This window comes from Lynx canadensis, chromosome E1 (assembly GCF_007474595.2).
Source record: "Lynx canadensis isolate LIC74 chromosome E1, mLynCan4.pri.v2, whole genome shotgun sequence".
In the NCBI taxonomy this organism is placed as follows: Eukaryota; Metazoa; Chordata; class Mammalia; order Carnivora; family Felidae; genus Lynx; species Lynx canadensis.
In genome coordinates, this window is record NC_044316.2 from 36,200,372 (window position 1) to 36,228,204 (window position 27,833).

Below are 27,833 nucleotides of genomic sequence, written 5' to 3' on the forward strand. Positions count from 1 at the left end.
TCGGGAGAAACTGGCCGAGCCGGTGGCGGCGGCGCCTTTTCTCAGGACGGCCGCTAGATGGCACCCTTGCTCCACGCGAAAATCCCCGGTGCGGCGGCGGCTGCGGACTCTGGCGGCGGCACCGCGCACCTTGGTCGGCCCTCAATCTATGAACTGAGCGCTACCAAAAGTCATGAATAATTTGCGCGTAATAAAAATATAGGGTTCATTATGGCCGTTTCCCCCATTTTATACATTTCAGATATAGTGTGTTTCTCCCCCCCCTCCCCCGCCCTTCCCCTCAAATGGTCAATTTTCTGAATTTCCCCCAGGAGGAGGTCTCAGCGCTTCTCACCCAGTTTCTGTGGTCGGTAGGGGAACCAATGCCTGAAAACGGGCAGTAGCAGTAGTAACGATAATAATAATAATAATAATAATAATAATAGGGAAATGGGCAAAATAAAAGGGGAGAACTGGTTGGGAAAAATGAGATTTTCCGGGAGGGGAGCTAGAGGAATGTCTAGCCGGATGCGGGTGAGCAGGTCAGGTGAAAGGGGCGAGCGGGTAGAAGAGGGTCGGATGAAGAGGAAGCTGCCCCCAGACGGGATCAGCAGGAGAGGGAACCGGGTGAGCCAGCCCAGGGTTTGGGGGTTGCAATGTGGGGGAGAAATGGATCCTTGGCGTTGGTGGGGATTCGTCGGTGCCCAAAGCCGGCGGGACGGCTCAGCACGGACGGACGGAAGCTTCAGAGCCTTTGTGCGCGTCCGGGGCTGGGCGCGCGCCGGGGGATCCAGGCGCGGGGCAGGGGCTCCCCAGAACGGCGAGGCGCGGGAGGTCTCGTATATTTTCTCGGCTGTTCTGCGCGCCCCAAGTTGGGCAGCCCAAAAAGTGTGCGTTTTCCGGCTGGATGTGGGGGCGGGCACGGCGGCGTGAAGCAGGAGCTCGGTTCTCCGCGGTCGGTCCGTGGCTTCCAGGTGAGAGCTCCGGATCCGTGCGGCCCTGCTCCTGGCAAACCTCGGGGACAAGGGTCCTTCCGAAATTTAGCAGCTGGAGGCTTGGACTGGGGGTAATTTTCCTTCTGAGACCCACGAGCTGTCTGTCCATAACCCTTCTGATTCCAAATCTCCCATTTCCTCCTGGCCCAGCCTGATGCGTGTCCCCCAATCCGGACAAACCTGCCTGAGAAATAGACACCCCCCCCCTCCTTAAAATTAGCCTCGCCGCGGTCTCTCTTCTCTTCCCCCAAGACCGGGTGCAGAGAGACCAGCGGAGTTTCTCAACTTGAGTTTCTCTAATAAATCTGCGCTCCGTTGGGTGTTATAAATTATCTCCTCGCTCTTTCTTGTTTTTCTTATAATAGAAACATTTTCCTTCCATCAGGAATTTCTGGCACGGTGTAGGGATGATTTAGAACAAGTCATTGAATTTCTACCTCACCGGTGAGTCCTCAAATCATGACCATAAAATCCCCCGCACTTGATAAAAATGTTCTCTTCGGCAACAACTTAACTCTGCCTTCTGCTGCCTCACCGCCCCCTCAGCCTTGCACTGAAAATCCAAGACCCTGGTTCTCTCCCCTCCTTTTCTCCTTTCTCTCTCTCCCTTTCAGCCCCTCTCCCATTCTCCTGATTCACTTTTAAAGGACCAAGGGGCCCTACTGGTAGTTTCCCCTTGGCAAAAGCTGATGGTTTCATTTTTGCAAAGGTTAGGGTAAATGGGATCCCCCAAAAGCACCCTTCCCAAAGCAAAGCACTCTGGTGAATAAACAATGGCTCGACTGTGTTTGTAAAGCCTCTAACCTTTGTTGTTAGAATTTTTCTTTCTGTCTGTCTCTCCCTCCCTTCTTCCTTTCCTTTCCTTGGCCAGTGAGCTGATTCAGGAGGCCGTTGGTTGGGACCCTGGGACTGGGGCCTTCTAAAACCAGGCCACCATCCCCAGCAGGCCAGTAGGCTGGGAAAGGCTAAGGCAGGAGAGAGTGGCACCCACTCAGCTCGGCCCTGTATGCTGTGCCTCTGGAGCCCCAGGTCCTCAGGTCTGTGGAGAGGAGTTGGGTTTAACTACTACAGCTCCCCAAGGGGAAAGGAGAGAAAATGGGGAGCTCTGTGGCCTTGCTGCATCTAAATCCCCTCTATCCCAAGGTCGGTTTAGGCAGTGACCATGGCTCAAAGGATGCTGAAAGCTGCAAGGTGCCCCTGCCCCACACATACAGTCTTGCAGCCCCTACCTAGAGCAGAGGAGAGGACAGCACAGGAACGGGACATCAAGACCAAGCACGTGGGCCTTGGTGGGCGCCCAGCAGCGGCCAACGCGGCCCTTCCCTCCCTTTGATGTGCTGATGGGCGTGGTGATGCCCCCTCACCCTAGGGTGCTGCAGAAGGTGCCTGGGAAGGCTAGGAGCCAACTGAGCTTGGTTAGTTAAGGTCCCAAGGCCTGGGTGCAGGAGTGGGACAGCCCAACCTGGTGTCATCCTGCTAGTAACACCAGGCCCCTCTCCCATCACACAAAGATGGTCCCCCAAGGCACGGACTAGAGTCCGTGCCCCCCTCCCCATCCCAGCACTGCTCTCCAGGTCAAGAGGGTTGTGCAGAACTGCAGAACTGGCCTTTGCAGGGCGAATTTTGCTTTCTGCTTCACCAGTGCCCATTAACCAGAAAGTTTCTTTCCCCCCTCCTGGTCCCTTCTCATGTCTTCCGGGACCCCTGCTCTAAAGAAAATCCATGCTTGTTTGTTTAATGAGGGAAAGTTGGTGAGTGGCCTGGATGGGGCAGAGAGGAGGTGGTGTGGGGAGGGGGGGGGGCTCCAGAAAGGGGATGGGGGCAGGTGCCGGCCACAGCTGAAGGAGGCGAAAATCTCGGAAAAGTCACCGTTTGCGCCGAAAAAAAAACCCATAATCGTTCTCATTTCGGCTTCGTCACCCCCACCGCGCTGCAGTCGGGCGGTGGGGCGATCGAAGCTGCAGTTTTATAGCTGTAGAGGAAAGAACTCGTAAAATGCTAACAGCTTTTATGCGCTGCGGCATAAACAACAACAGACTCCGGCTTTATTGCGTTTTATAGTTTGTTAAAGAGTTTACAGCCGTTTTTTGGGGGCCGGTTACCCAGCCAATTCCCTCCACACGATAGTTAAACCTTTATCAATAATAAGGAAATTGATCATTAAAGCCTTAAATATGACTACCTCGTTTGTTTGAAAATATGTTTAGGAGAGGAAGCTGTATGATTTGATAACTTGTATTAAAATACCAATTACATTTATAGGACCTTTTAAAACTCGGCGCAATTAAACCGTGTTCTTTTACATTTTTCCGAAGCGACCCTGACATTTAAAAAGACTCCAACTGCCTCGTTAAAATCGCGAAATTAACAGCGTGCCTCCGCCTGGCGCGCTGTGTATGTGTGTGTGCGTGTTTTTTTCCGTGACTCCCCCACATCAGTCTTTGGGGGTGGTCTGCGAAGGTATTTGATTTGTTGTGAGGCGAGAGATATCTCATTAATGTGGTAGTTAAACAGATTTAATCCGTATTTCTACTCTCTCACCCCCTCTCCCTCTCCCCCTCTCTCCACTCTCCCCCTCGCATCTCCCGGGGTTTTTTTTTTTTCCCCTCCTTTTTTTTTTTTTTTTCTATGCGCCCTCCTCACTCCCTGGCGCTCTCTCGCTCTAGCTCTCTCTCGCGCTCGCTCTCTCTCGCTCGCACCTCGCTCTGCGTTCTGTCCGTGAGAGTACGGAGAAGCCAATAGGATGCGGGGTCTCTAATGGATGCAAATGATCATGAAAAGACAGTGCAAAATATGAAACAACTCATTGCAGGGAAGTAAATCACCGAAACTGTTATGAACTGGCATCCCTTCTCGAAATGTAAAGCGAGGACCTCTTTAAGTGGCGGGGTATATTTTTGTTTGGGGGGTGGGGGGTGGGGGGAGGGCGAGCGAGCCGCGGCTGCCATGCAAGCTTAGACTTTTGGAGGCTTCGCTGCCCTTTCTATTCTGGAAATCACAAAAGTGAGGCGGCTTCGAGATCTTCTCGCCTTTCTTTCTTTTCCTTTTTCCCCTCCTCCTTTCCCTTCCTTTCCTGGCGAGGGTGACTAGGAGCCGGCGAATCCGCGTTTTTTTTCTCTCTCTCTCCCTCCCTTTCCCCCCCCACCCCCTCCCCAACAGCCCCCAACTACAGCCGCCGCCGCCGCCGCCGCCTCAAAATTCAAATAAATGAGCTCTTATTTCGTCAACCTCACTGTTCTCCAATAAAAACCGGGGAGTCCCTGCGCCCCAATTATTGACTGCGGCTTCGCCCAGGACCTGGGCGGCCGACCCACCGTGGTGTACGGTCCCAGCAGCGGGGGCAGCTTCCACACCCGTCGCAAATCCAGGAGTTCTACCACGGGCCGTCGTCGCTGTCCACCGCTCCCTACCAGCAAACCCGTGCGCCGTGCGGCCACGGGGACCCGGGCAACTTCTACGGCTACGACCCGCTGCAGCGACAGAGCCTGTTCGGTGCGCAGGATCCAGACCTGGTGCAGTACGCCGACTGCAAGCTCGCCGCCGCCAGCGGCCTGGGCGAGGAGGCCGAGGGTTCAGAGCAGAGCCCGTCGCCCACACAGCTCTTCCCTGGATGCGCCCGCAAGGTGAGCTCGCGGCGGGGACGGCCGGGGGCGGAAGGGAGACCGGAGGGCCCGACGCCCGGGCAGGGGGCCGGGAAGGGGAGCATTTCCTGAAGCTCCTGGAAAACGTGCCTGCTGCGTTCCGATCGCTTTCTTTCCTTCCTCCCTTCACTTCTTTCTTCCTTTCTTTCCTTCCTCCTCCTTCCTCCCCCCACTCTCTCCTCCTCCCTTCCTTCCTTCCCTTGCTCCTTGTCCTTTCTTTTTTGTTTCCCTTGAAAGGGGGTCGCTAAGCGACATTTCCTGAATCCATAAACCCCTCACCCTGCCTTACTTTTCTTCTTCTCATCCTTTTTTTCCCCTTTTAGTGTTTTATGGGGGTAGTGGAGAGAGGGTGGTGGGAGTGGGGGCGCTCAACTTTTGCACTTCTCAATTGCTTTATAGTTTAATTACCCTGAAGAAACTTTTCTTCTGGGGCAGAGGCTCTGGGGGCTTTTCAAGGTGGGTCCATTCGTCCCCATCCTGGCTTTTTAAATTCTTATATCCTCCTCCCCCCCCCCTTCACATCCTTCCTTCTAAAGTTTATGGCACTTTTAATAGATTTGAACCACCCCTACCCAACTCTGGTGCTCGTTACCAGGGGAGGGGGCTCCCCCTTTCTGGCTCCCTTAGATTCAGTGGTGTCTGACCCCCCTCACCCCCCCTCCCCTCGCTCCTCTGACCGCGGCCTCCCAGCGCCCCCGCCCCTGCGCGGGGTAGAAGGTCCCTTGCCCTTATTATACTGGTCTCCTAGGCTGGTTCACGAATCTTCCAACCTTCTCCATCTCTGCCCCCTCCCCCAACCTCCCCTCCCCCTGTCTCGCCCTTTCCCCCATTCCCAGCAGCCGCCGGACGCAGGCGAGGCCGACAGACCTACAGCCGCTACCAGACCCTGGAGCTGGAGAAGGAGTTCCTATTTAATCCCTATCTGACTCGCAAGCGGCGGATCGAGGTATCGCATGCGCTGGGACTGACAGAGAGACAGGTCAAATCTGGTTTCCAGAACCGGAGGATGAAGTGGAAAAAAAGAAACAACAAGAACAGATTTCCCAGCAGCAAATGCGAGCATAGGAGCTGGAGAAACGAAGCTGGAGCGGGCCCCGGAGGCGGCGGACGAGGGCGACGCGCAGAAGGGCACAAAAGTATCTCCAGCTGGGACTGCAGGGCCGGCGGCTGCCCTCCGTCCGCGGGTCCCCCGACCCCACGCCGTCGCCCGCCCCCGCCCGATAGAGATCTGGCCCCGCGAGCGGGGCCGGGAGCCTGGCCTCCCGCCGCAGCGTCCCCCGCCGCGCCAGTCCCCGCTAGTGGTAGTATCTGTAATAGCTTCTGTGTGTGGAGCTACCGTGGATCTCCTTCCCTTCTCTTGGGGGCCGGGGGAGGGAAAAGAAAAGGATTTTAAGCAAGGACTCCCTCGCCCTGCGAGGGTGAGCGGCTGCGGCCTGGCTGAGCCCCCCACGCCCCCGCCCCGTGTAAAAAGCCTCCTTGTGCAATGGTCTTTTTTCCTTTGAACGTGCTTCTTTGTAATGACCGAGGTACCGATTTCTGCTAAGTTCTCCCAACAACATGAAACTGCCTATTCACGCCCGTAATCTTTCTGTCTCCCCCCCCTCTCTCTTCTCTCTCTCTCTCTCTCTCTCTCTCTCTCTCTCTCTCTCTCTCGTCCTCATTTCCCCCTCCCAACCCCTCTCTCCCCGTGCCCTCCCTAGCTCGCTGGCTTTCTCTCTTGCTTCTCTCTTTTCCCTCACAACACCCCCGCCCCCTTTGGTTTGGCAATTTTCGTCTTAAGTGTTTTCTCAAAAGAGGTTACTTTAGTTAGCATGCGCGCTGTGGGCAATTGTTAAAAGTGTTCTTAGGTTTACTGTGAAGAGAATGTATCCTGTATCCGTGAATTGCTTTATTGGGGGGTGGGAGGGCTAATTATATATTTTGTTGTTCCTCTATACTTTGTTCTGTTGTCTGCGCCTGAAAAGGGCGGAAGAGTTACAATAAGTTTACAAGCGAGAACCCGAGACTGGCCCGGCCCGCGCTCCTCATTTGCCCCCGGCGCCTTGCAGAGCTGGGGGGGGAGCCGCGTACCGGGCTCCTGCGCCCTCCAGGCCAGGCAGCCCAGAGGAGGGGGCGGGGGCTGGACGGCAGGTGGTGCGTAGTCCCTTGGCCCAGGGGCGCAGGGGGTGAGGGAGGCGGCTGCGCCTGATTGGAGGAGAGAGGAACGGGGGAGGGGAGCCCAGAGAAACCCCCTCCCTTCGTGTTCTGAGACTGTCTGCCCGAGGACCTAGGCGCCCAGGCCAAGCTGGAGAGATGCGCCCGGTTTGGTGGCTCTATCCCTCGCACCTTCCCCTTTTGTTCTGTGGGCCCTCTCCTGTCTCCTGTGTGTGCATGGGGGGGGGGGGGTGGCTGGTAAAAGTGGAGCGCAGGGCCGTTGAACAAGCGTATATATTTATTCCTCCCCCCCACTGGGTTTGGGGGGGGAGGAGGAGGAGAGGGGAGATGCTCTTCCCCACCTCTCCCTCTCCAAGAGTTGGCCACCTTCGCCCAGCTCCGAGGTCGTGGCTCGCCGCCTTCCTTCCTTCGCTGCCTCTGCTTCTCCGGCAGCCACGCTCGACTGAGGCATCCGCCTCCCGGAACCAGGAGAGCAGCATACCAAGGCCGCCCTCCTCCCTTCCTTTCATCTTCCCACCCACCCCACCCCCTTCCTTTTTATTTTCAAACCTTTTTTTTTTTTTTTTTTAAAAGCCAACAGAACCGCAGTATCAACGCCTGTGGCTGGATCCCGCGCCTGTAGGAGCACCCCACGAAGCCTCACTCCAATCCCTGCCTCTGTATGTCCGGGGGCACCCAGAGAGAGCAGGAAGCCAGGCTCACCTCCGCTCCTCACCTCGGGAGAACAGGACCAAGTTCCCCCAAAGGCCCAGCCAGGCTGGAATTGGCCCAGATTATAAAGACTGCCCTGCCCCCACCCACCCCCCCCGTTGCGGGCAGTCCCTGCATTTGTTTCTCGCCGGGTAACCGGCTGGGGAGGTGGGGGTATGGGGGGGGGGTGACAACACGGATCGCTCCGAGGTATTTATTTTCCCTTCTACTCAATCCCTTCCTCCCAAATTCGCCTGCAAGCTGCCTCCAGCCCAAGGGGGTCGGCAGCGGCCCTTGAGCCCCCAGCCCCAATCCACAGAGCTTGGCTTTCCCATTCATTATTGATCATATTTTATAAATCCAACGCCACACGATTTTTCCACATTACCGGGAGCCGTGGGGAGGCCGCCCGGCCATTGGCGGAGGGCACGTCACGTGGGCGGGGTTCACGTGGTCAGGAGAGGAAAAAGGGGGTCCTTTTTGGTGTAAATCTGGACTAATTCTGTAATATATCAAGGAATCTCGTAAAACCGACACTAAAACGTCCCTGCCTACAAATCATCCGGGCCAAATTATGAGTTCATTGTATTATGCGAATGCTTTATTTTCTAAATATCCAGCCGCAAGTTCGGTTTTCGCCTACCGGAGCCTTCCCTGAACAAACTTCTTGCGCGTTTGCTTCCAACCCCAGCGCCCGGGCTATGGAGCGGGTTCGGGCGCTTCCTTCGCCGCCTCGATGCAGGGCTTGTACCCCGGCGGGGGGGGCATGGCGGGCCAGAGTGCAGCCGGCGTCTACGCGGCCGGCTACGGGCTCGAGCCGAGTTCCTTCAACATGCACTGCGCGCCCTTTGAGCAGAACCTCTACCGGGGTGTGTCCCGGCGGACTCCGCCAAGGCGGCGGGCGCCAAGGAGCAGAGGGACTCGGACTTGGCGGCCGAGAGTAACTTCCGGATCTACCCCTGGATGCGAAGCTCAGGTAACGCCGCGCACCGAGCCATCCCGAGCCGCAGTGGCCTGGGCACATTCCCCGGAAGGCGCCCCCTTCCTGCCGAGTGCCCCTTTCCGCGTCCAGAATGCTCCCGGTAGGAGGTCGGCCGTGGGGGACGCGGCAGCCGCTCGGCCGCAGCCCGGCGCGCCGCCCCCACCCCCATTTTTTGATCGGTGCTCTCAGGCTCGTTCTGCTCCCTTGGCGGATCTCTCTCCGCCGACGCCGTGGCGCTCCGAGCCCCCGCCCGCCCCCCACCTTTCCTCCCGGCCTTTTAGCTTTAAATATTTATCAGCCGCGCCGGCACGGGCTGGAGACGAGGCCGTTTGTCTTGTGGAGGAAGGCTGGGGTTTGCAGAGAATAGCCATTAGGGTCTCCCCCTCCCTTCTCCCTTCCCCCGCCGGGATCTCAGCTCTGGGTGTGTCCCCCAGCCCCAGCTTGGAGGTCTGGGGGAGGGGGCCGCAGCGCTCAGCAATTCTCCCCTCCCCCTTCCTTCCCAGCCAACCCCGCTCCCCCATTATTCCCTTCTGGACAATTAGAGGTGGGCTCTAGAGGCCTGGCGGGAGGAGGGGGTATGAGAAGAGATGAAGATCCAGCCAGGGACACAGAGCCAGAGAGGCAGGTGGAGACAGGGGGGCTGAGACCAAGAGAGACGAGGCTCCTGACCCCCCAGTGAACTTGGGAAGGGGGAAGCAGAGCTAGAGAAAGGGTGAGCAGCCTCATAGGAGTACAGCTGGCTTCCTCAGGTGCCCCCTCCTAGGGTTCCTAAGTGCCTCTGGAGAAGTGGCCAGCAAGTTTGCAGGTATCATTCCAGAAGGGTGAATGTCCTCTTAGGAGAGGGTCTCCATGGAGCCAAATCAGAAGTTAGAGAGTGCAGGCCACTGAAGAGGCTACTGCAGGAGCCCCAAGAGAGTAGAGTCTCCTGACTAGCCCGAACCAGACATCTTTCTTAATGCTTTCCTGGTCTCAGGGCCCAACCCCAAGGTTCAGAAGGCCCAAGACTTGTGGTCAGAGGCTCCTAATCTAACCAGAAGCAGCCCAGCTCCTACACTATCCGTATTGGCGGTCACTGTCCCCATTACCTGCTCCATAATTCAACTGCCTTTCCAGTTGATTTATCAAAGCCCAAAATTTTCTGCTCGTAAACATTTCACGTTGGCTTTTATCTGACTTGAAATTAGGGCCCCTAGTCCCTCCTCCCACGTCTACTTCCCAGGAGGGCTGGCATCGGCACCGCCCCCAGTGCAGCCTCCCCCAAGGCTCCTCAGGGTTTTGGCCTAACCTGGAAAGCTCTCCTCTGGCCTTCAGCCCCCACCACCCTGATACTCCACGTTCCGCCCCAAACCAGGCTGCTGTCTCCCCTGTGCCTTCCTTCCTGGAGGCCCAAATATTGATATGGAGAACTGGGTCGTCTGGGCAGGTGGGCAGGCAGGACAGCCTGGCCCTGTCTGAACCTCAGCCACTCACTGGAAAATGGTCATCAGAGGGCAACTGCTCTCAGGCCAACTCTGAGCTCCAAGGAAATCTGCAAATTCTCACCTCTGCCTCATACCACAACAGGCTGTGTGTGTGTGTGTGTGTGTGTGTGTGTGTGTATGAGAGAGAGAGAGAGAGAGAGAGAGAGAGAGAGAGAGAGAGAGAGAGACTGGGTCTATAAGGCTCCTTTGTTTCCTTTTCTTTTTGGGAAAAGCACTCAGGTCAGGCCTAGAGCCCCACTCCAGGGTCACTTCTATGGTTTCCATTGCCCCATTGCCCTAAAGACATCAGAGTCACTATCCAAAAAGGGAGGCTTGGGGTCCTTGGTCCCAGGGGTGATGGGAGGATTAACCTTCCTTCATCCCACAAGAGCCAGCAGGCTAAATCTTTCATCCAGAAGCCTGAGGCTGGAGGACTTTCTGGGTGGAAAGTGGGGATGTTTGCCTCAGGAGGCCTGTAGAAAAAAAGCCTGCACACGCTGGGGGTATGGAAAATAAGAATCTGGCTTAGTGGAGAAATGGGCTCTCCCAACCACTTCTCGTGGCTTCTCCTACATGCACTGATTATTCTCCTTTAAATATTATGTGCAGGGACTGACCGAAAGCGAGGGCGCCAGACCTACACCCGCTACCAGACCCTGGAACTGGAGAAGGAGTTTCACTACAATCGCTACCTGACCCGCCGGAGGCGCATCGAGATCGCGCACGCGCTCTGCCTCACCGAAAGACAGATCAAGATCTGGTTCCAGAACCGGCGCATGAAATGGAAAAAGGAGAACAAGACGGCGGGTCCTGGGGCCACAGGCCAGGACAAGGCCGAGGTGGAGGAGGACGAGGAAGAGTGAGAGCCGGAGAAAGGGCAGAGGAAGAGAGCTGAGACAGGGAGAGAGGTGAAGCCCAGCTCTGAGAACTGATCCAGGAAACTCAAATTAAATCGGGAGGGGGAAAACTATTTAAATAGTGGAAGGCAGTTGAAAAGTTTTTAAGGAGAGAAGGTGAAATTTTGGTTTCTTAACACTGAAAAAAAAATACTACCTATAGAAACGTCCGTCGGGTTTGTTTTGTACGATATGAGGACATCATCTACCTGTTCTGTAGCTTTCTGGGATTTGCCGCCCCTTTTCTATGTCGCTATTGTAAGGTCTTTGTAAAATCCTGCTGTTTTGTAAACCCCTTTCTTTGACGCTGTCTTTGTGGTCTGTGGGTCTGGACTTACAGTGTGTGGTTTCCGTCCTCCTGAGCCCCCCTGACTTCCCAGTAGCGGCACTGAAGGGGCCTTAGGGAGCCCCATGGACCCACCGACTAGCTCAAGTGTCCCCTCTGTGCACCTGGCCTGCCCGATGCTCCTTGTTCCCATGAGCCCCCGTGATCCTCTTTACGTTGTATGTGTACCTGAAGGATGGAGAAATAAAACACAATTTAAAAATGAACAGATGCCTTATTTTCTGTGTTTCCCTAGAACCAGGGGTGGGGGACAGAGAGGGTCAGGGTTATGCATCCCAGAGCCCCTTGGCTTCAACTTCTGCTGCTAGTCGTTTCTTTCTGTGCTTGGGGTCGGCTCTCTTTCCTCCTCCTTGCTCTGGGGGCTACTAGCCAGCGAACCCTGATATCACACACACATCCCCCTTACACACTCTGCCATACACAAATGCACGGATGACACACATTCACAGGCTGACATCGCACATACAGAAATATATACATCGCCACACACAGTCGCCAATAAACACCCCCACTCCTACGTTCATAAATAAACATACAGGCATCCACACATCCCCAACTCGACCCAGGGAACGCACGCATTCACGTTCACACACACTCACGAGTAAACACACATTCACACTCACTCACAGAAACATTTATGCATACCAACGTACATTCACACGCTGGCTTATAAACACAGATTCACATTCGCCCCACAAGGAAGCACATCCACGAGCCCGCACGCCCAGTCGCACACGTTCGCAAAACAAAACGCCCACAGTTACGCGAACTCTTCCTCGTCCGGGCCTTCAGACCAGGCTGGGGCCCAAATGCAGAGCTGAAATCCAAAGTGTTAGGCCCCATAGGAAGGAAGAGTGGAAGGGAAGGGAAGGTGACCCCCCCCCCCCAGATCCCCTCCCGCTTCCTGGGCGGCGTTGAGCAGAAGCCGGGCCGGCCCAAGGCGGCCTCCAAAGCCAGGGCGCTCCGGGCTTCCCGCTCACTAGGCACACATTTTCCGCAAGACCTGTTCGGTTCTTTTATTTCCACTTCTTTTGCTTTCGTGCATTTTAATTTCACTCATCTAAATTAACACAGCGATCCGAATAATACTTTAAAATGGTGGAGAATGAGCCCTGAGAACGAGAACCTGAGCGGGGCAAGTTTACCCGGCTAGTGTGGCCGCAGCCGGGCCGCTCCGAGCCGGCCGCGCCTCCCGCCGCAGCTCCGCCGGCTTCCTCCGCGCCTTGCTACCCGCGGTCCGCGCGGCCGGCAACCTGGAATCTTCTCCGGAGTAGAGAGAAAGAGAAAAAAGAGAAAAAAAACATGTGTGGGGGGATGTAATTTCGTTTCCTGCATCTGGGCGCTGGTAGCTCAATTCAAAATACAGGAGTATTTCAGGGGACCTGGGAAACACGGGGTGGATTTTGTTGGTTGTTGGTGGTGTTTGTTTGTTTGTTTTCCTCCAAAACACCCCTTGATTGAGGAACGTAAACCTGGAAGACGGCACCTCGGCATCTAGACCTGTGGAGCTGAGGTTTAGAATTTATTCGATTATAAGCCTTGGATCCTTTAAATGTAAAGAACAGGTATGGGGACAGAGGTGGGGGGGGGAAGCAGTTTGGAAGGGAAGCGCATTTTAGGAGGATCTGTTTAATTTGAATTTGTAAGTAAAAGTCCCCTGAACCTGCAGTTTCCCCCATTAATGACCGCAGAACCCCCTGAGAGCACACAGAGCTGTCATTGGGAACCTGGGTGTGCGGGCATTTGGGCGCGAGAGGCAGGGATCCTGCTTCATCCTCGTCTAATTTCTGGGGTGCAGAGGCGAGAATCTGGCTGCTAGACTGTCCGCCTTGGGCTCTATCAGGACTACCTTTCTTCCCCGGGCAAAAACTAGGCCCTGGGGGATCTAGGGCCCCCACACCCGCAATGCCACAAGCCTCACAGGTGGGGGTCTTGCCATCTAGAGGGCTGGGAATGAGGGGGGCATTCAGAAGGGGAGAGGGGGCACTGAAGCTTTCATTTTGCCCTGATGCAAGTGGCAATTCTGGATCCCTGCCGCTGCTCCCGACTCACCCCAAAACTATCTTAGAATGGCCCCTGCGTGGAGGATTTGGGGTGAATTCTTACTAGAAGAGGGGGCAGAGCTCCTGTGAGAATAGGGAGGTTCTGGAAAGAATCCCCTTCCCAGATGGACCCTTGTGGCTCCTCTGCCTGATTCCCTGCACCCCAAATCTCACCCCTTCTCATACTGGGGTTTCCCCAAATAGCGAGAAGGAGAAGAAAAGAAGATGGCGACTGAGAAAAGGGTTGCTGGTGGAACAGCCATGAAGAAATGCAATAAATTCCTTGTTGTTTTATGAAAATTTACAACTTTGTGATAGAAGTTTATGAGTGGTTGAATCCAGCGATTGGCCGGCGCCGGTCATGTGGCCGGGCGATCGTGAACATGAACTTTTTATCATTTCCCTGGTGGTTATAATGCAGCATTCTTTTGGACACCACACCTAGGTCGGAGCACTGTCGTCCTTCAGGGCTCCAGCCTCTTGATATTTTTATACTTCAGTATCACTCGATAAAGAAAAAGAGAGAGAGGAAGAGAGAGGGAGAGGAAAGAAGAGAGAGAGAGAGAGGGAAGGAGGGGTGGGAATTACACAAAAGAGAGAACCAAAAATAATTTTAATTTCTAAGTTGATTTGCTTGCTGATCTGGGATTTTAGTCATCATGGAGGGTAAATGGACAATCTGCCCAGGACTGCAGCCTGATACCATTTTTCAAAGCCAGAACTTACTCCATTTTCTATGCAAATGTCAGAAAAGCGAAACACCCTCTCTCCCAAGTCAGAGAAGGGGAAGCGACGGCTCTCAGGTTGGGACAATATTATCTGGAAGATGAAGAAGAAACAGAACGCTTTTCCCCCCTCCTTCCTCCTCACCCCTATCAATCGGAGGAGAGAAATCCCAAGGTCTACAAAGGTAAGGGAGATTCTACAATTCTCTTCTTATTCTTTTGCATCGATTTTGTAGGGGGTGGGGCTTGGGTTTGTCTCCGTCTCCCCCCCTCTCTCCAAGACGGGGGCTGAACCCCACCTCTGGGCACTTCAGGGAGAGGCTTCCCAGGAAATTCGGTGGCCGGAGAGAGAGGGGTGGCTGCTTCCTGGAGGGGGAGCCAAGGCAGGGAAGACGGGAGGAGGAACCGAAAAGGGACCACGGAGGCGAGCTCTAAGTCGCCTTTTTAAGCTGGGAAGAGAGGCTCAAGCGAGGGGGCTGCAAAGGAGACGATGGGGGCGTCTGGGCTCCAGGGCGCCCGGGCTCCAGGGCGCCCTAGAAGCCTGTCGCTATGGCCTCTGTGGGTGCGCGCCCCCTCCCCCTCCCACCACCCCCCCCTTGTTCCGGCCTCCCCCAGTTGCCCCCCGCGCAGTTCTCTTGCCCGGCATGGGTATCGGCGGTTTCCCGGCGGCATTGGCACAAGGGGAGGTGGTGCCGAGGGACGTTCTGGTCTCTGGAGGGCCTGGAATGTCCGCAGAGGCCCGCGAGGGCGAGGAGGCGGCGGCTAGAGGGACACAGAAAGAACAATTCACAGAGAAATGCTCATTATCTCCCTTACGGAGACATTTTTGAAATTCGAGGGCTGTGGGTGGAGGCACCAACATCGAGGGAGACCCCCTCCCCCCAGGAAGCCAGCCTGAGAATGCCCAGGTCTGTCGCCACTCCCGCAGGAGGGAGCGTCGCTCTGCAGGGAGACAGTTTTGTGGTTTTTAACGCGGTAGGTCACAGCGTGTTGGTGTCTGTGCAATATTGATTCTATTACTTGTGTTTTATGGGTGTGTGGATTTCGGTGGAGGAAATTGCCATGTGTGTGTCTCAGGTGGGAGCACCTCAAACTTTCCCCGGATCCAATCGTGGTGATTGTGAAGAAGCTGTGGAGTGTGTTGTTGTGTTTGAGGCTTGTACACAAAAACAAAAACAAAACAGGGAGGGACAGAGAGAGAAGAAGAAGAAGCAGCAGAAGAAAATCAAAAAGAAAACCCAGTTAGGGAACCTGATGGTGTCCGGACTGGAGAGCTGCCTGGCGCTGAGCTCAGACAGCTAGTCCTGTCCCTCCGGCGCCTGATTTCATTCTCCAGCCAGGCCTCCTGGGGGTGGGGAGGAGGGGGGGAGAAGGATCGTTGGGAGGGAGACCGAAATTCCTAAAGTAGCTGGTGGGGTGGAAGAAGGGGAAAGCTGGTGAGAACCTAAAAACAGAGTGAGTGGGAGGGCTTCCGGGGAAGCTGCCAGCGGAGAGATAAGCGGTTTGGGGCGTGGAGGGCAGGAGAGACTATGATTTAGTTTGGTTTGCACGAATAGGTGACTGCTTTCCTCTTTTTAAAGACCAAATGCAGAGCGTTCGGCCTGGGGCCTCTGGTGGCCCAGGGATCGCGGGGGATGGGGGTCGGTAGGGGGATATTGGCATTCTGGATCCTGAGCTGGGAAGAGAGGGATGCAGGCCACTTGTGGCGCGGGAAGGGGGTCCCTGGAGGCACAGGTAGATGCCTAGAAGCAGGCCCGGACTGGGTACCTGCGGGGACCCTCGGCTGCACAGCGAGAGAAGTTCTCGGCCAGCACCCACGGTACTCGGGGCCTATTCTCAAAGGAAAAATTCCCCAAACCCATCCAGACTGAAGGTCTTTTTCTCCTGTAGTCTTGGTGTGGTTATAAATCATCCCTTAGACAGTTTGCTCTGACCCAAATTATGCGGTTTGCTGCCATCTACCGTCCGTTCGGAGACATGCGGCTTCGGCGCCGCAAGCCAGGCGACACTCACTGCCTGAACCGTGCGCGACGCCCGGAGCCCCTGCTGCTCAGGTTCGGCGGGTTGCGGGGACTTCGGGCCCAGATTGTCGCTTTCCGCTGGATCTTGGTACCCGCCATTCCGCGTGTGGATTAGAAAACAAGTGTCCCTTCCTCCTGGCCCGCCCCATTCCAGCTCCAAACCCAGCGGCTGGCTGGGAAAGCGGCTTTTTCTAGGACATATTTAAAAAGGACTAATACTGCATCCCGCGGGCAGGGGGCCCTGAACCAAAGGGTTGGGGGATCAGAGTCGAGAGTCCTCACCCTCCTACCCCTCCAAGGCTACAGAGGGGATCATCCGGGCCGCTCGGGAGATGCGAGGCCAAGGCTGTTCAAGGTTTATTTGGTTTTCTTTTCGGCCAAAGGAGGGGGCCAGCAGGGGAGGCGCCGGTCCCGCAGTTCCACTCGGCTGTCTAAAGACAGACCGGGTCTGTGTTCTCCGGGTTGGCCGGTGAGTCCGTGGTGAAGGAATTGAGCCGAATTTTCTGGAAACTGTTGGTGTCTGCAAGTGAGTGTGGGTCCCCTCCCCCATTCTCGACCGTTTCAAGCAAAATCGACACAAATATGCTTTGGGTAAAAATTGGGAGTGGGAGCAGGGATCAATCATTAAGGAACCAGACCATTGTGATTTCCGTTCTTGCAGGACCCCTCACACCCGCTTAACCCGACTGCTCTCCCAGAAGGGGGTGGCGAGGGCAGGGGTACGGGGCCTCCGCTGCCGAGTTTGAATATTGGCCCCTGTCTCACGGGTTACTGATTAGCTCGGGCTTTCAAGCCGCAGGAGGAAGCTCTGGCCGCTCCTTTCAAGGTGCTGTGGCCCCAGTTCCTGGGCGGGGGCTCCAGGAAATTGCCTGCGGTGCCAGGCAGGCCGAGGTGTTACTAGGGTCTGGGCCAGAACTGCCGAGGTGGAGGAGGGCCGGCGGTGCTGGGGGGCAAACCCAGCGGCTGTGGCGCCTCCAGAGTCTGGACCACAGGAGAGCTGCCCTTTCAGCATTTGGGCAGAAAGAGTGACTTTCCGAGGCCAGAAGGCCCGGCCCAGTGCGGAGGCCCCGAGGGAGCCTGCCCGGAAAGTCTCGGGCCCCTCTTTCTTGTGGGCAATCCGAAGGACAGGTAGGGAGGGAAGGTGGCTGGTACAGGGGGTTGAAACACTTTGGGGCTCCTGGGGTGCCCATGGACCTGGGTGCCTGGAACAGGGAGAGTGAGCTGAGCGTCACCGCCCATCCCACCCCCCAAGATCAGAGACGGTGCCGTTCATTTGCATAATGGAAATGAGGTCTTTGTACCGGCGCTTTGGGCGGGCTAATTTTAAGGCAATATCCCTAGTAAACAGCTCCCCTAGGTTGGGAACTCCCTCTGGGAACATTTATGTTTCCCAAATTCAGAGAATCACAGAGTCTAGGGGAAGAATCGAGTCAAGTTATTTTCATTCGCTCCATCCCAGCCAGAATTGGGAGTGGGCTGGGGGAAGATGTCCACAACCCAATCAGCCGGAGGTGGGGGGAGCTTTGTAGCTGTGAGGAAATGGGAAACTTGGACAGTGTCTCAATCCTCCTCTCCTCCGTACACATACAGGCAAAAACCCCTCCCTGAGGTTACCGGTGCAGGAGAATTTTACTCAGTTGCTGAGCACAACTCGGACATTTCCCTGGGAAATGAAAATGCGTGCACATCCAGAGGAGCTCGGATCTACAGCATAGAATATTACAATTATAAATTCTGCCTGTGGGGTTTCTGTACAATCCTTCTGTTGCGTAGTCAAGACTTGGTACACATTTATATCCATCTCTCTATATACACACTTCCTCAATGAGGCTGGGAGAGACACCCCAGACTGGCAGACGGCTGTGCCTGCTGGGTATTTACATATTCCCCCTTGGAGACAGACAGACGGCAGTGGACCGAACCACAGACAGATTCGTAGAGATCTGGCTCCAGAGACCAGGCGGCCTCTGGCCGGGCCCTGTCTGCTCTTTCTCCCAAACAAACGGATCAGACGAATAAACGCTCATAAATACCTCTGGGCTTAGATAAGAGCGATGAGGCGCTATTTCTTTTCATGCCGGACTCCAGGCGCCCAGGCCCTGCTTCGGGCTCCATCTCGTGACAGGCAACCTGCAGAGGTGAGGTTAATTTGGGGCTGTGGCTCTAAGGATAAGGAGATTATTTTCATGCTTCTGTATCAGGGAAGTCTCCCTGTCTTACAGCATCCTACTTAGTCTCGACTCCACAGCAAAGCCCACATTGTGCATTTCTAGGAAGGGGACACTGTGACCAGGGAGGAGGCAGGACAGATATGGCCCCAGGCCTTAGCCTCAGTGGCAAGGAGGAGGGAGGTGCATACAGGCACCCTCCTGACCTTGCTCCCCCAGCCCAGATGTTCCCTATTCCTCTCTAGGAGTTGGCCCAATCACAGCTAGATTGGGGCACTTAGGATTCTTCATCATTAGAAGACTTGAGTTTATTTTCTTAAATTTTGATAACCCCCTTCCCCCCCCCCCCAAGTTGGGCTAGGAAGTGATTGGTGGGACATCCAGGGATCACTATGTGGCCATGAAGGTATAGCCTAGAAGCATTCCCGAGTTCCGGGATCCTTGTAGGCCACTGTGCAACCAACCAATTTCCCACTTTTGGTCACCAAGCTCAGCCCTTTCCCTAGTATCCCAACCACTTTCCCTAGTATCTTGTGTCATCTTTAGTGGGCAAACCTGGCCCACAAAAAGGAACCCAAAGTATGAGATAGCAGACAGTCAGCTGGCCCCTTCATCATCAGATTTTGTCACACATCCTGACTCATTCCTGAACTCAGGTCTGAACATTATCGACCTTTAGTGCCTGGCTTCCATGTGCATAGTTAGAATGTTGAAAACATTGTGATTCAGTCTTCCAGCCTGGCTTCAAGGCTCATTTTCCTTAGATGAGAGAGAGAGAGAGAGAGAGGGAGAGAAAGAGAGAGAGGAACAGAGATGAGCACTCTTTCTCACACTCAAGCCTGTGCAGCAGCAAAGCTGGTGATACAAATATGAGATGTGGGAGGGACTGGAGAGACACTGAGAGTCTGACAGAAGGGTGGTGAGCCTCTGGAGAGGGGATTCGGGCTGATAGTTGTAAGCTGCCTGCTGAGTCCCCAGGAGGACCTGAACACCTCTCCCTCCTTATAAAACTAAGCCCAAACCGAGTCTTGGGAAAAAATTCATTTTAAAGAGACCTGCCAGCTTCTGGAGAGACCTGGAAAAGGAGCAAGGTCCCCTCTCTTCCCGGCTGTCTCTGATTGCCTCAAATATTAGGCAGTTTTGAGGACCCAGATTGGAGGGGGAACAATTTCTTCCCTGTACCCAGACGTACTGAGATATCTTTGATTCTTAAGAATCTGTAGCCCAGGATATTCTAATGATTTGGGGGGTAGGGGGTGGGGGTGGAGTGAGGGTTGCAGGCAGGGTAGGGATCAGGGGAACCTAGGCTGGGGGATGTCCCTTCCTCTTCCTCTCCCTATCCCACAAGTGAAGAGAAGGCTATTCCCTTTCCCCAGTGCCCCTTCCCATTCCAAGAGCAAGCAGCAGATGCTGGAACCAGGCAGGACGTCTTGGGCAGCCGCCGTAGCCTTCCAAGAAGCTCCTAGCCTCGCTTAGCTTAACCTAGCCACAGAGCCGGAGGGAGAACCTTGGGCTCAGACCCGCCTATTTCCCAGACTTCTGGGTCCTCTGGGCTCTGGCCTGCCCTTCAGACCATAAGAATTGTGTAGAAGCGAGAATAATAAACCCAGGCTTGGAGCAGACAGAGTAGACCTGAGAAGCAGGAAAAACAGTTTTCACCTGGGAAGGAGAGTGCTTCCTCTTCTTCGCCTCTCTTTCTGAAAGCGATGCTAAACAGTGAACTCTTCTCCTTCTCTACCTACACAAAACCCTAGAAACAAACCTTTTCCTTCAGTTCTCTCCTCACCACGCGGAGATTCATTCGGGGGACATTTACCCACCCTTCCCTTGAGGGAACGGGGCTCAAGCCACGCAGGGGTTAACTTTTCTGAAAACACAATTAACTTTTTCCTATCCTGCGTGGGGAGGGGAGGGATATATTTATTTAATCACTGGGGGATGGGGTGGTCTCAATCCAAATGCTCCCTCCTCCCTCCAAGGCACAGACGCCTCTTTCGCAGATCCTACGTAGGTGGAACAGGACGCGTTGTGTTGTCGGGGAGAGAGAGAGAGAGAGAGAGAGAGAGGAGAAGGAGAAGAAGGAGGGAAAAAAAAAAGGTTGATAGGTTTGTGCGCGGGTCCCTCGCGCGGGCTGCGCTCCTCCTGGGTGCTATTTGACAATTCCTGCCTCTGCCATTGGTCAGTGTTGGATCAGATGGTTGTATTTCCTTCTGGCCCTCACTGGCACCTCGCCATCCCCCCTCAGCTAAAACCCAATCTCAGATATACTACTAATAGGCGCGGCGCTCGGACTATAAAACACAACAAATCATAAACCCGGCGGAGCAGCAGCGGCCGAGCGCGCCTCCCCTCCCAATGAGTTCCTATTTCGTGAACTCCACCTTCCCCGTCACTCTGGCCAGCGGGCAGGAGTCCTTCCTGGGCCAGCTACCGCTCTACTCGTCGGGCTATGCGGACCCGCTGAGGCACTACCCCGCGCCCTACGGGCCCGGGCCCGGCCAGGACAAGGGCTTTGCCGCTTCCTCCTATTACCCGCCCGCTGGCGGCGGCTACGGCCGAGCGGCGCCCTGCGACTACGGGCCGGCGCCGGCCTTCTACCGCGAGAAGGAGTCGGCCTGCGCGCTCTCGGGCGCCGAAGAGCCGCCCCGGTTCCACCCTGAGCCGCGGAAGTCAGACTGTGCGCAGGACAAGAGCGTGTTCGGCGAGGCGGAGGAGCAGAAGTGCTCCACCCCGGTCTACCCGTGGATGCAGCGGATGAATTCGTGCAACAGTGAGTGAGCCCTCCCGCGGCCGCCCCGACCCCCGCGGGCCCCCACCCCCGGGGACAGAAGTAGCGCCCCCACCTCCTTCCCGCCCCCGCCCCCCCCCCCCCGGGGTGCTGGGTGGGCATCTCAGTTAGGAGCTAAGGGAGGACTGGGCGCCTGCCCCGGGTCTCCCGCTCTGTCCTCTGGCCCTCAGGAGTTACAAAGTTTGCAAAGTCCCAGCTGCACTGGGAGCCAGGGGGAGCGAGTGGGCTCTCCCGGAGCGCCACGCCAGAGCCGGATTCCGGGGCAGGGGAGGGGGCAGGGGCCGCAGCCACTGGCGTGGCTTTCCCTCGTGCCCCCAGCCCTGGTCGGGTCCCCCACCCGAAGACGGTTCCATTAAAAACGGAGTGCGTCATAGGAAGGGGGGCGGCGTGACGCTGGCGAGGGAGAGTTGAGTCTGTCCCGGACTGTGTTTCCCTGGGGGTCCGGGGCTGGGGAGGGAGGAGGCACCAGGAAAGGGGTGGTAGTCAGAGGAGGGAGGGCGAATAAGGGGAAGAAAGGGAGAGGGAGCAGGCGCAGGCAGGCGGAGGGGGAGAGAGGGAGAAGCAGGCGCCTGGGTCTCAGGTTGGATTATTTGTCGGCCTGAAGTCCCAAATTGATGTCCATTAGCGGGACACGAAAGTGAGGAGCCGTTAATGCCGACTATGGATCGATCCACGTCATTACGGATTAAGGGCTGGAATCTATCACAGGGTGGTGGGGGAGCCAGATAGATGGAAAGAAAAGATGAGGCTAGGAAGAGACACACCTGGCCAGTGCTTCCCCAGCCCCTCCCCCTCGGCTCAGGTGGGATTTTAAGCCCTCCTCCCATCCCCCACCTGGAGTCTAGACCAGAGGCACAGGCCTGGGAGACCCGGAGGGAATCTGGAGGGGGCGCTGGAGGAGTGAAAGAGGGGGGCGGGGGGGGGGGAAGCAGGGAACTCTCGGAGAGCGGAGGGCATCCCGGGACAGGCTAGAGTCCATGTCTGAGGGTCGAGTGGGGGAGGGGGTTCTGGCCCCGCTGACCCCAGGCCTCAGCATCTTCTCTCTGCGTAACAGGTTCCTCCTTTGGGCCCAGCGGCCGACGCGGCCGCCAGACCTACACGCGCTACCAGACGCTGGAGCTGGAGAAAGAGTTTCACTACAATCGCTACCTGACGCGGCGGCGGCGCATCGAGATCGCGCACGCCCTGTGCCTGACCGAGCGGCAGATCAAGATCTGGTTCCAGAACCGGCGCATGAAGTGGAAAAAGGAGAGCAAACTGCTCAGCGCGTCTCAGCTCAGTGCCGAGGAGGAGGAAGAAAAACCAGCGGAGTGAAGGCGTTGGAAAGGGAGGGGGGACGCGAAGGGAGCGGCCTGTGGGGAGCCGAGGGCCTCGGAGAGCCCCGAGAAGGCTCTGCGGGCGGGGGACCCGGGGGACCTGCTCTCTAGCGCACGACACGTGCGGGGGGGCCCCAGCGCTCTCTGGACGCCCCCGCCCGCAGAGCTCTCATTGGGTGCTGGGAGGCCCTGCCGCCTGAGCCCACCCAGCACCCTGAGCGCCCCCTCCATCCCTGCGGGACCCGCTTCAGCCCCATCAGGCTCCCCTGTGAGAACTGAGGACCGGACTCACTTGATGTTTCCTGGAAGCAGAGCAAAATGCTCTTGTCCGTGTCGCGTCTCATTTCGTCCATGTCCCCGGTGCACGGTTCAATGGTAGATTCGCAGTCCCCTCAGCGGGGGCCTCGAAGACTCCCTGACCCCAGACCTCTCTCCCACCCCCTCCCTAAAGCCACTGGAAGGAGCACATACTACCTAGAAGTAAGAAGAGGAGCCTCAGAAGAAAACAAAGTTCTATTTTATTAATTTTCTATGTGTTGTGTTTGTAGTCTTGTCTTAGCTCTGGACGTGAAATACTTCGGTAATAATATTAATATTATTAATGATGATGATGATGATAATAATAAAGACGTTAAAACTCGCCGCTCGGTCACCTCTGCTCCTCCCCTGCCACTCCCCCACCCCCAAGGCCACCCCATCGTCCCAGTGCCGGAAACTCCGCAGCAAAGGCTGGAGCCCTGGTCGGCCCCAGCGGGCCCGACACGACTCGGAAGTTACAGTTGAGATAAAGGCTGGAGCGGTCCCGCCCAGGCTCCCGCGCCGCGCCTCGCCAGTGCTGCGGCTCCAAACAGCCTCTCCTGGTGCACACTTGGGGGACGGAGAAGGGCCGTTTCCCTCTCATTCTCTAGCTTTTCCTCGTTTGTCCGTGGCACGAGGGACGATCGAGGCCCGAGCCCGGAGCCCCTGCAGAGACAGCCAGGAGGGTCTGGCGCCTCAGCAGCGCCTTGCTGTCCTCACGATCGCGAAGCCGGTAGCCTTTGGCCTGTCCACATGGCCTGACCTCCTCCGGCCTTGGCCCTCGGCTCCCGGCCCGTGCCTCTGGAGACTAAAATCGGGGCCACCGGGTATCTCTCCGCGCGCAGCTGAAGGCTCCAGGCGCCCCTTCCTGCCTCAAGCAGGAGCTCATCGACAAGTAGGGGAATTTGAAGGCGCCGGCGGGCGCGGGGTGGAGGGCACGACTTTCCCCTGCTCCTTGGACACTTGAGGGCAGGAGGCCAGGTGATGGGGCATTTTGGTCTCATGCCCTCAACCAAAAAAACGACCCATTCTCTCCCCACCCCCACCCTCACCCAGGCAGCAATCTGCGGACACTGTTTTCCTTTCTTCCTCCTCCCTCTCTCTCGCTTTTTTATTTTTAAAGAAAATAGCCATCCGGCAGAAGGAGCCCAGCTGCGGCGGTCTTTGGCCGCCCAGCATGCTCAGCAAGGCGCCGCTGGTCCTCGGAACCCCTTTCCAGGGAAGATGTGGGCCGTGGAGCACATTCTGAAACTACCCAGATGCCAGCAAGGGGCCTTCAGTGGGGCCTCCCAATTCAATAGCGGGCATCTGGTGAAAGGGTCTTGCCTTCATCCCAGACTCGCAGAACCCCAAACCCCAGGCACCTACTCTGCTGCCGTTTTCCCCTAAACTAGGCCGCTTAGCCCCAGCCCTGTTCCTCCTCTGGGGTCCCTGTCCTGCTTTGCCATTTTCCGGGCCTGGGCTAAGGATGAAGAGGAAGTCAGGAGGAGGATTCCAAACTTCTAAAGGGCACAGAAGTGAAAGCTTCTCCGTGGAACCCTCGGCCCAGCCCTGCCAGCTCCGCCTGGACGCTATGCATGGGCCACAGCAGTCCAGGCAGGAAGCAGGCCGGGCTGAACTCAGGGGGAAACGCATTGCAATAATTGTTTTTCACACATCTTCCAACCCTCCCCCCACCATTTCCTTCCCCAACTCGGAGACTTGCAAAGCCCACATAAGGGAAAAGCGACTCAGTTTTTGATCATCTCATCCAGAGTGAAAATATAATAATAATAATAATAATAATAATGACAAGGAGAAGGACACCAGTAGTCTAACACCACTTTCAAGAAAGTGGGTAAAGGCTCAACTGGGTCCCTCCTCTAAAAGACTCAACTCTGCGGGTGAGCCTGGCCCAGGTTTCTTTTCTCGCCCGGCGTTTGCAGGGAGCCAGCAGGGAGGCAGCGGTCGCCGCCATGGCAGTCTGCGGCCCGCGCTCCCGCCGATCGCCGGGAGGTGGCGCGCTCTGCTCAGAGGCCGCCGCCAACCTTCTCCCGGTTTCTCCCCCTTCTCCTTTTTTCCCCCTCTCTCGGAGGCTCGCATTGAATCGGCCCTAACGATTCTCGGATCGTCATTATTTGTAACCATAGAGCATGAATTACCTCTTGAGGTCATCAGCGAGAATTTACGACTGGTCAACAAAAGCACGTGATTCTCTAACGCCCCCCCATCCCCCTTCCAACCCCCCCCCCCATATTTGGCCGCATACATAGCAAAACGAAGTACAGTGCATCGCTATAATTCATTAATACATCATAAATCGTGAAGCACAGGGTTATAACGACCACGATCCACAAATCAAGCCCTCCAAAATCACCCAAATGAGCTCGTACTTTGTAAACTCCTTCTCGGGGCGTTATCCAAATGGCCCGGACTATCAGTTGCTAAATTATGGCAGTGGCAGCTCTCTGAGCGGCTCTTACAGGGATCCCGCTGCCATGCACACCGGCTCTTACGGCTACAATTACAATGGGATGGACCTCAGCGTCAACCGCTCCTCGGCCTCCTCCAGCCACTTTGGGGCGGTGGGCGAGAGCTCGCGCGCCTTCCCCGCGCCCGCCCAGGAGCCCCGCTTCAGGCAGGCGGCGTCGAGCTGCTCCCTGTCCTCGCCCGAGTCCCTGCCCTGCACCAACGGCGACAGCCACAGCGCCAAGCCCTCTGCTTCGTCCCCCTCCGACCAGGCGACCCCGGCCAGCTCCAGCGCCAATTTCACCGAAATAGACGAGGCCAGCGCATCCTCGGAGCCTGAGGAAGCGGCGAGCCAGCTAAGCAGCCCGAGCCTAGCTCGGGCACAGCCAGAGCCCATGGCCACCTCCACAGCCGCGCCCGAGGGGCAGACTCCGCAGATATTCCCCTGGATGAGGAAGCTTCACATCAGCCATGGTAATTGTCGCTTTCGCTCCCTTTTTTGTCTTCCCCCGGCTTTCCTTCTCTGCGTTTGGGGAGGTTGGGGGGGGGGAGGCGAGGAGAGCTTGGCTTTTCCTCAAATATAGATTTATTTTTTTTTCCGGGGGGGGGAGAAGTCTCTAAGAGGGTCCTCACAGCTCGGGGGATAGAGCCAAAGAAGGTCTAGGTCTTTAGCTGGGGAGGAGTATTTTTAATCATTTGTCTCCAGATTCGGCTAAGGTTTTATTCGCCCAGCTGTACTAGCTATAGGATGAAGGATGGGGTTTATGTAACGTGGGGAAGGGTCGTGCTTACCCCCGAAATTTTGAGGCTGCTGCTAGCAAAGGAGGGGCGAGCAGTAAAACGAGCTTTCCAGGGCAAAAGTGCAGCCGCTCTCCTCCCTCCCGGGGCGAGCGGCCGCCTGAGCCCAGCGAAGGGTGAGGCACAGGGAGGGAGCAAGAGACAAAGCCGGGCGCATTCACTGCCGGCAGAAGTGGGGGCTGCAGGAGAAGGGGGTGCAGAAGCGAGCTCGGATGCGGGCGTCTGGAGTGGGGAGGATTGGAGCTGCGGTGAGCTGGGTGCCAGGGACGCCTGGGTCCTGCTCCACGCCCCTCTCCCATCCAGTGCCCCCCTCCCTTAACCGGAATAACATTGCCTCGCGGCTCTACTCTGTCTGCTCCAGATATGACCGGGCCGGACGGGAAAAGGGCCCGGACCGCGTACACCCGCTACCAGACCCTAGAGCTGGAGAAGGAGTTCCACTTCAACCGCTACCTGACGCGGCGGCGGCGCATCGAGATCGCCCACGCGCTCTGCCTGTCCGAGCGCCAGATCAAGATCTGGTTCCAGAACCGGCGCATGAAGTGGAAGAAAGACAACAAACTGAAAAGTATGAGCCTGGCTACAGCCGGCAGCGCCTTCCAGCCCTGAGCCCGCCGGGAGGAGCCCTGGGTGGCCCGAGAGCCCTTGCCGCCCCCAGCCCTGGCCCCTCCAAGCCTCCCTGCGCTGCCACTGCCCGCTGGGGACCGGTTCCCACGAGCCTGCCTCGCCCCGGCCTTGTGTTACGATTTTTCGTTCGGTCTTAGGTCTTCCTGTGGCTCCCTCTCTCCTGGACTGGTTAATCTTGTTATTATTGTTAATAATAATAATTATTATTATTTTCCCTCCATGCTCCCCACGCCCCTCCACTCACCCCAAATCCGCCAGTATTTCTGAATGTTCGTGTCTGTGGTTGCACTCCTTCCCCCAGGAAAGAAAGAAACTCGCATGTTTAATGTGAACTTTCCCCTCCCCATCTGTGTTCTTCTAACTTATTTATAAAAGGATGATCGCTGTATTTTGAGTTTCAGCTTGAAACTTCTCTAAGGGGCAGCAGTTGAGGTGGGGTAGTGCCGCAGCGCCCTGGCCCAGCTGAGCTGGCCTCCGCGATGGAGTCCATGACTGTCTCTTTCCACCCTCCTCCTCCTCCCTCCCCACTCCCCAGGCCCAAGTCTCCCAGTGGCTTGGTCCTGGGGTGGGAAGGGGGCAGGGAGGGCCAAAGAGGGTGATATGGAGAAGAGGGAAGGTAAACCTTGAGAGTAAGGTTCCTGCCGCCTGGGTAGGCCCCACAAGGCCTGGCCTGGGAGTGTAGGGAAACAAAAATAATCCTCAGTGTAAAATGTCTTGTGTATTTCTCTGTGAGTCCATGGGTCTGGAGTAGAGGGCCCAAACCTTGTAAATAGGGGGATAGTCTGGGTCAGACCCATCCCCTCCCCACCCCCCACCCCCAGTTCGCTTCTAAGACCATTTGTAGTGAGTGAGTGGATGCTGTGCTACGTGTGAAATCTGTCTTTGCCTTTGCCGGGCCTGTCTCAGTGATTCGCTTTTGGTATTTGTTTGTAGCTTTCCTTGAAGTCAAATAAATGTTTCCCCTACTCCACTGCCCTCCCACTTGTCTTTTCTCTGGGGGCCTGCCTCTCCCATCACTGGGCACACCCTAGACCATTCTTGACAGATCTGGGGTGTAGGGAAGGGAAAGCAGGGTGCTTGCCAGCAGCCTCTCTTAGCCACCTACATCCCTGGCTTGGTCAGCGGTACTTGGGCCAAGGGATAGGCTTTCCCCCGTCTGGGGGACTGGGAGGCCCAGAAATCCCACACGGGGCTGGAGTAAGGGAAAGGCCGAGCTGGACTCTACCCTGGCCTTCCACCAGCCAGCCAGAAAAGCCTCTAGAAACCTCTTCAGGGAAAGCAGTTTAGGCCTAAGTCGTGTTAGGAGGCTCCTGGCCTTTTGGGAGTGGTACAGGCCTGCTCAGATCCCCTGGCTCCTGGCCCAAATCCCAATTCAGCTCTGCCACCCACTAAGACCAAAAAAAAAAAAAAAAAAAAAAAAAAAAAAAAAAAATCAGCTCACTTTCAAAGGTTTTCTCTCA

The 27,833-nt window shown here is 56.3% G+C and overlaps 4 protein-coding genes across 4 annotated transcripts; all 4 read left to right on the forward strand.

The window, feature by feature from the left end:
- The first annotated feature begins 507 nt into the window (after positions 1-507).
- On the forward strand, positions 508-7,215 carry HOXB8 (homeobox B8). The gene is given in 8 exon segments (XM_032595707.1): positions 508-606; positions 954-1,045; positions 4,232-4,320; positions 4,323-4,574; positions 4,577-4,597; positions 5,452-5,683; positions 5,685-5,925; positions 7,126-7,215. Coding segments are annotated over 8 exon segments (1,116 nt in total).
- Positions 7,216-7,836: 621 nt separating this feature from the next.
- HOXB7 (homeobox B7) lies at positions 7,837-11,349 on the forward strand. Its single transcript, XM_030295248.1, is given in 5 exon segments — positions 7,837-8,099; positions 8,101-8,146; positions 8,149-8,318; positions 8,321-8,435; positions 10,511-11,349. Coding segments are annotated over 5 exon segments (651 nt in total). The 5' UTR covers positions 7,837-8,033; the 3' UTR covers positions 10,765-11,349.
- Positions 11,350-13,758: 2,409 nt separating this feature from the next.
- On the forward strand, positions 13,759-22,557 carry HOXB6 (homeobox B6). Its single transcript, XM_030295247.2, has 3 exons — positions 13,759-14,095; positions 17,522-20,869; positions 21,942-22,557. The coding sequence occupies exons 2-3, from the start codon at positions 20,455-20,457 to the stop codon at positions 22,199-22,201; spliced, it is 675 nt and encodes a 224-aa protein (XP_030151107.1). The 5' UTR covers positions 13,759-14,095; positions 17,522-20,454; the 3' UTR covers positions 22,202-22,557.
- Positions 22,558-24,488: 1,931 nt separating this feature from the next.
- On the forward strand, positions 24,489-27,330 carry HOXB5 (homeobox B5). The gene is made up of 2 exons (XM_030295245.2): positions 24,489-25,422; positions 26,108-27,330. Exons 1-2 carry the CDS (start codon positions 24,861-24,863, stop codon positions 26,353-26,355), a joined length of 810 nt encoding a protein of 269 aa, XP_030151105.1. The 5' UTR covers positions 24,489-24,860; the 3' UTR covers positions 26,356-27,330.
- Positions 27,331-27,833: the final 503 nt, after the last annotated feature.

Coding starts and splice junctions, on each gene's coding strand:
- HOXB6 (XM_030295247.2), top strand. CDS start 20,455: ATGAGTTCCTATTTCGTGAACTCCACCTTCCCCGTCACTCTGGCCAGC. Junction 20,870..21,941: donor GCGGATGAATTCGTGCAACA/GTGAGTGAGCCC, acceptor TCTGCGTAACAG/GTTCCTCCTTTGGGCCCAGC.
- HOXB5 (XM_030295245.2), top strand. CDS start 24,861: ATGAGCTCGTACTTTGTAAACTCCTTCTCGGGGCGTTATCCAAATGGC. Junction 25,423..26,107: donor GAAGCTTCACATCAGCCATG/GTAATTGTCGCT, acceptor TGTCTGCTCCAG/ATATGACCGGGCCGGACGGG.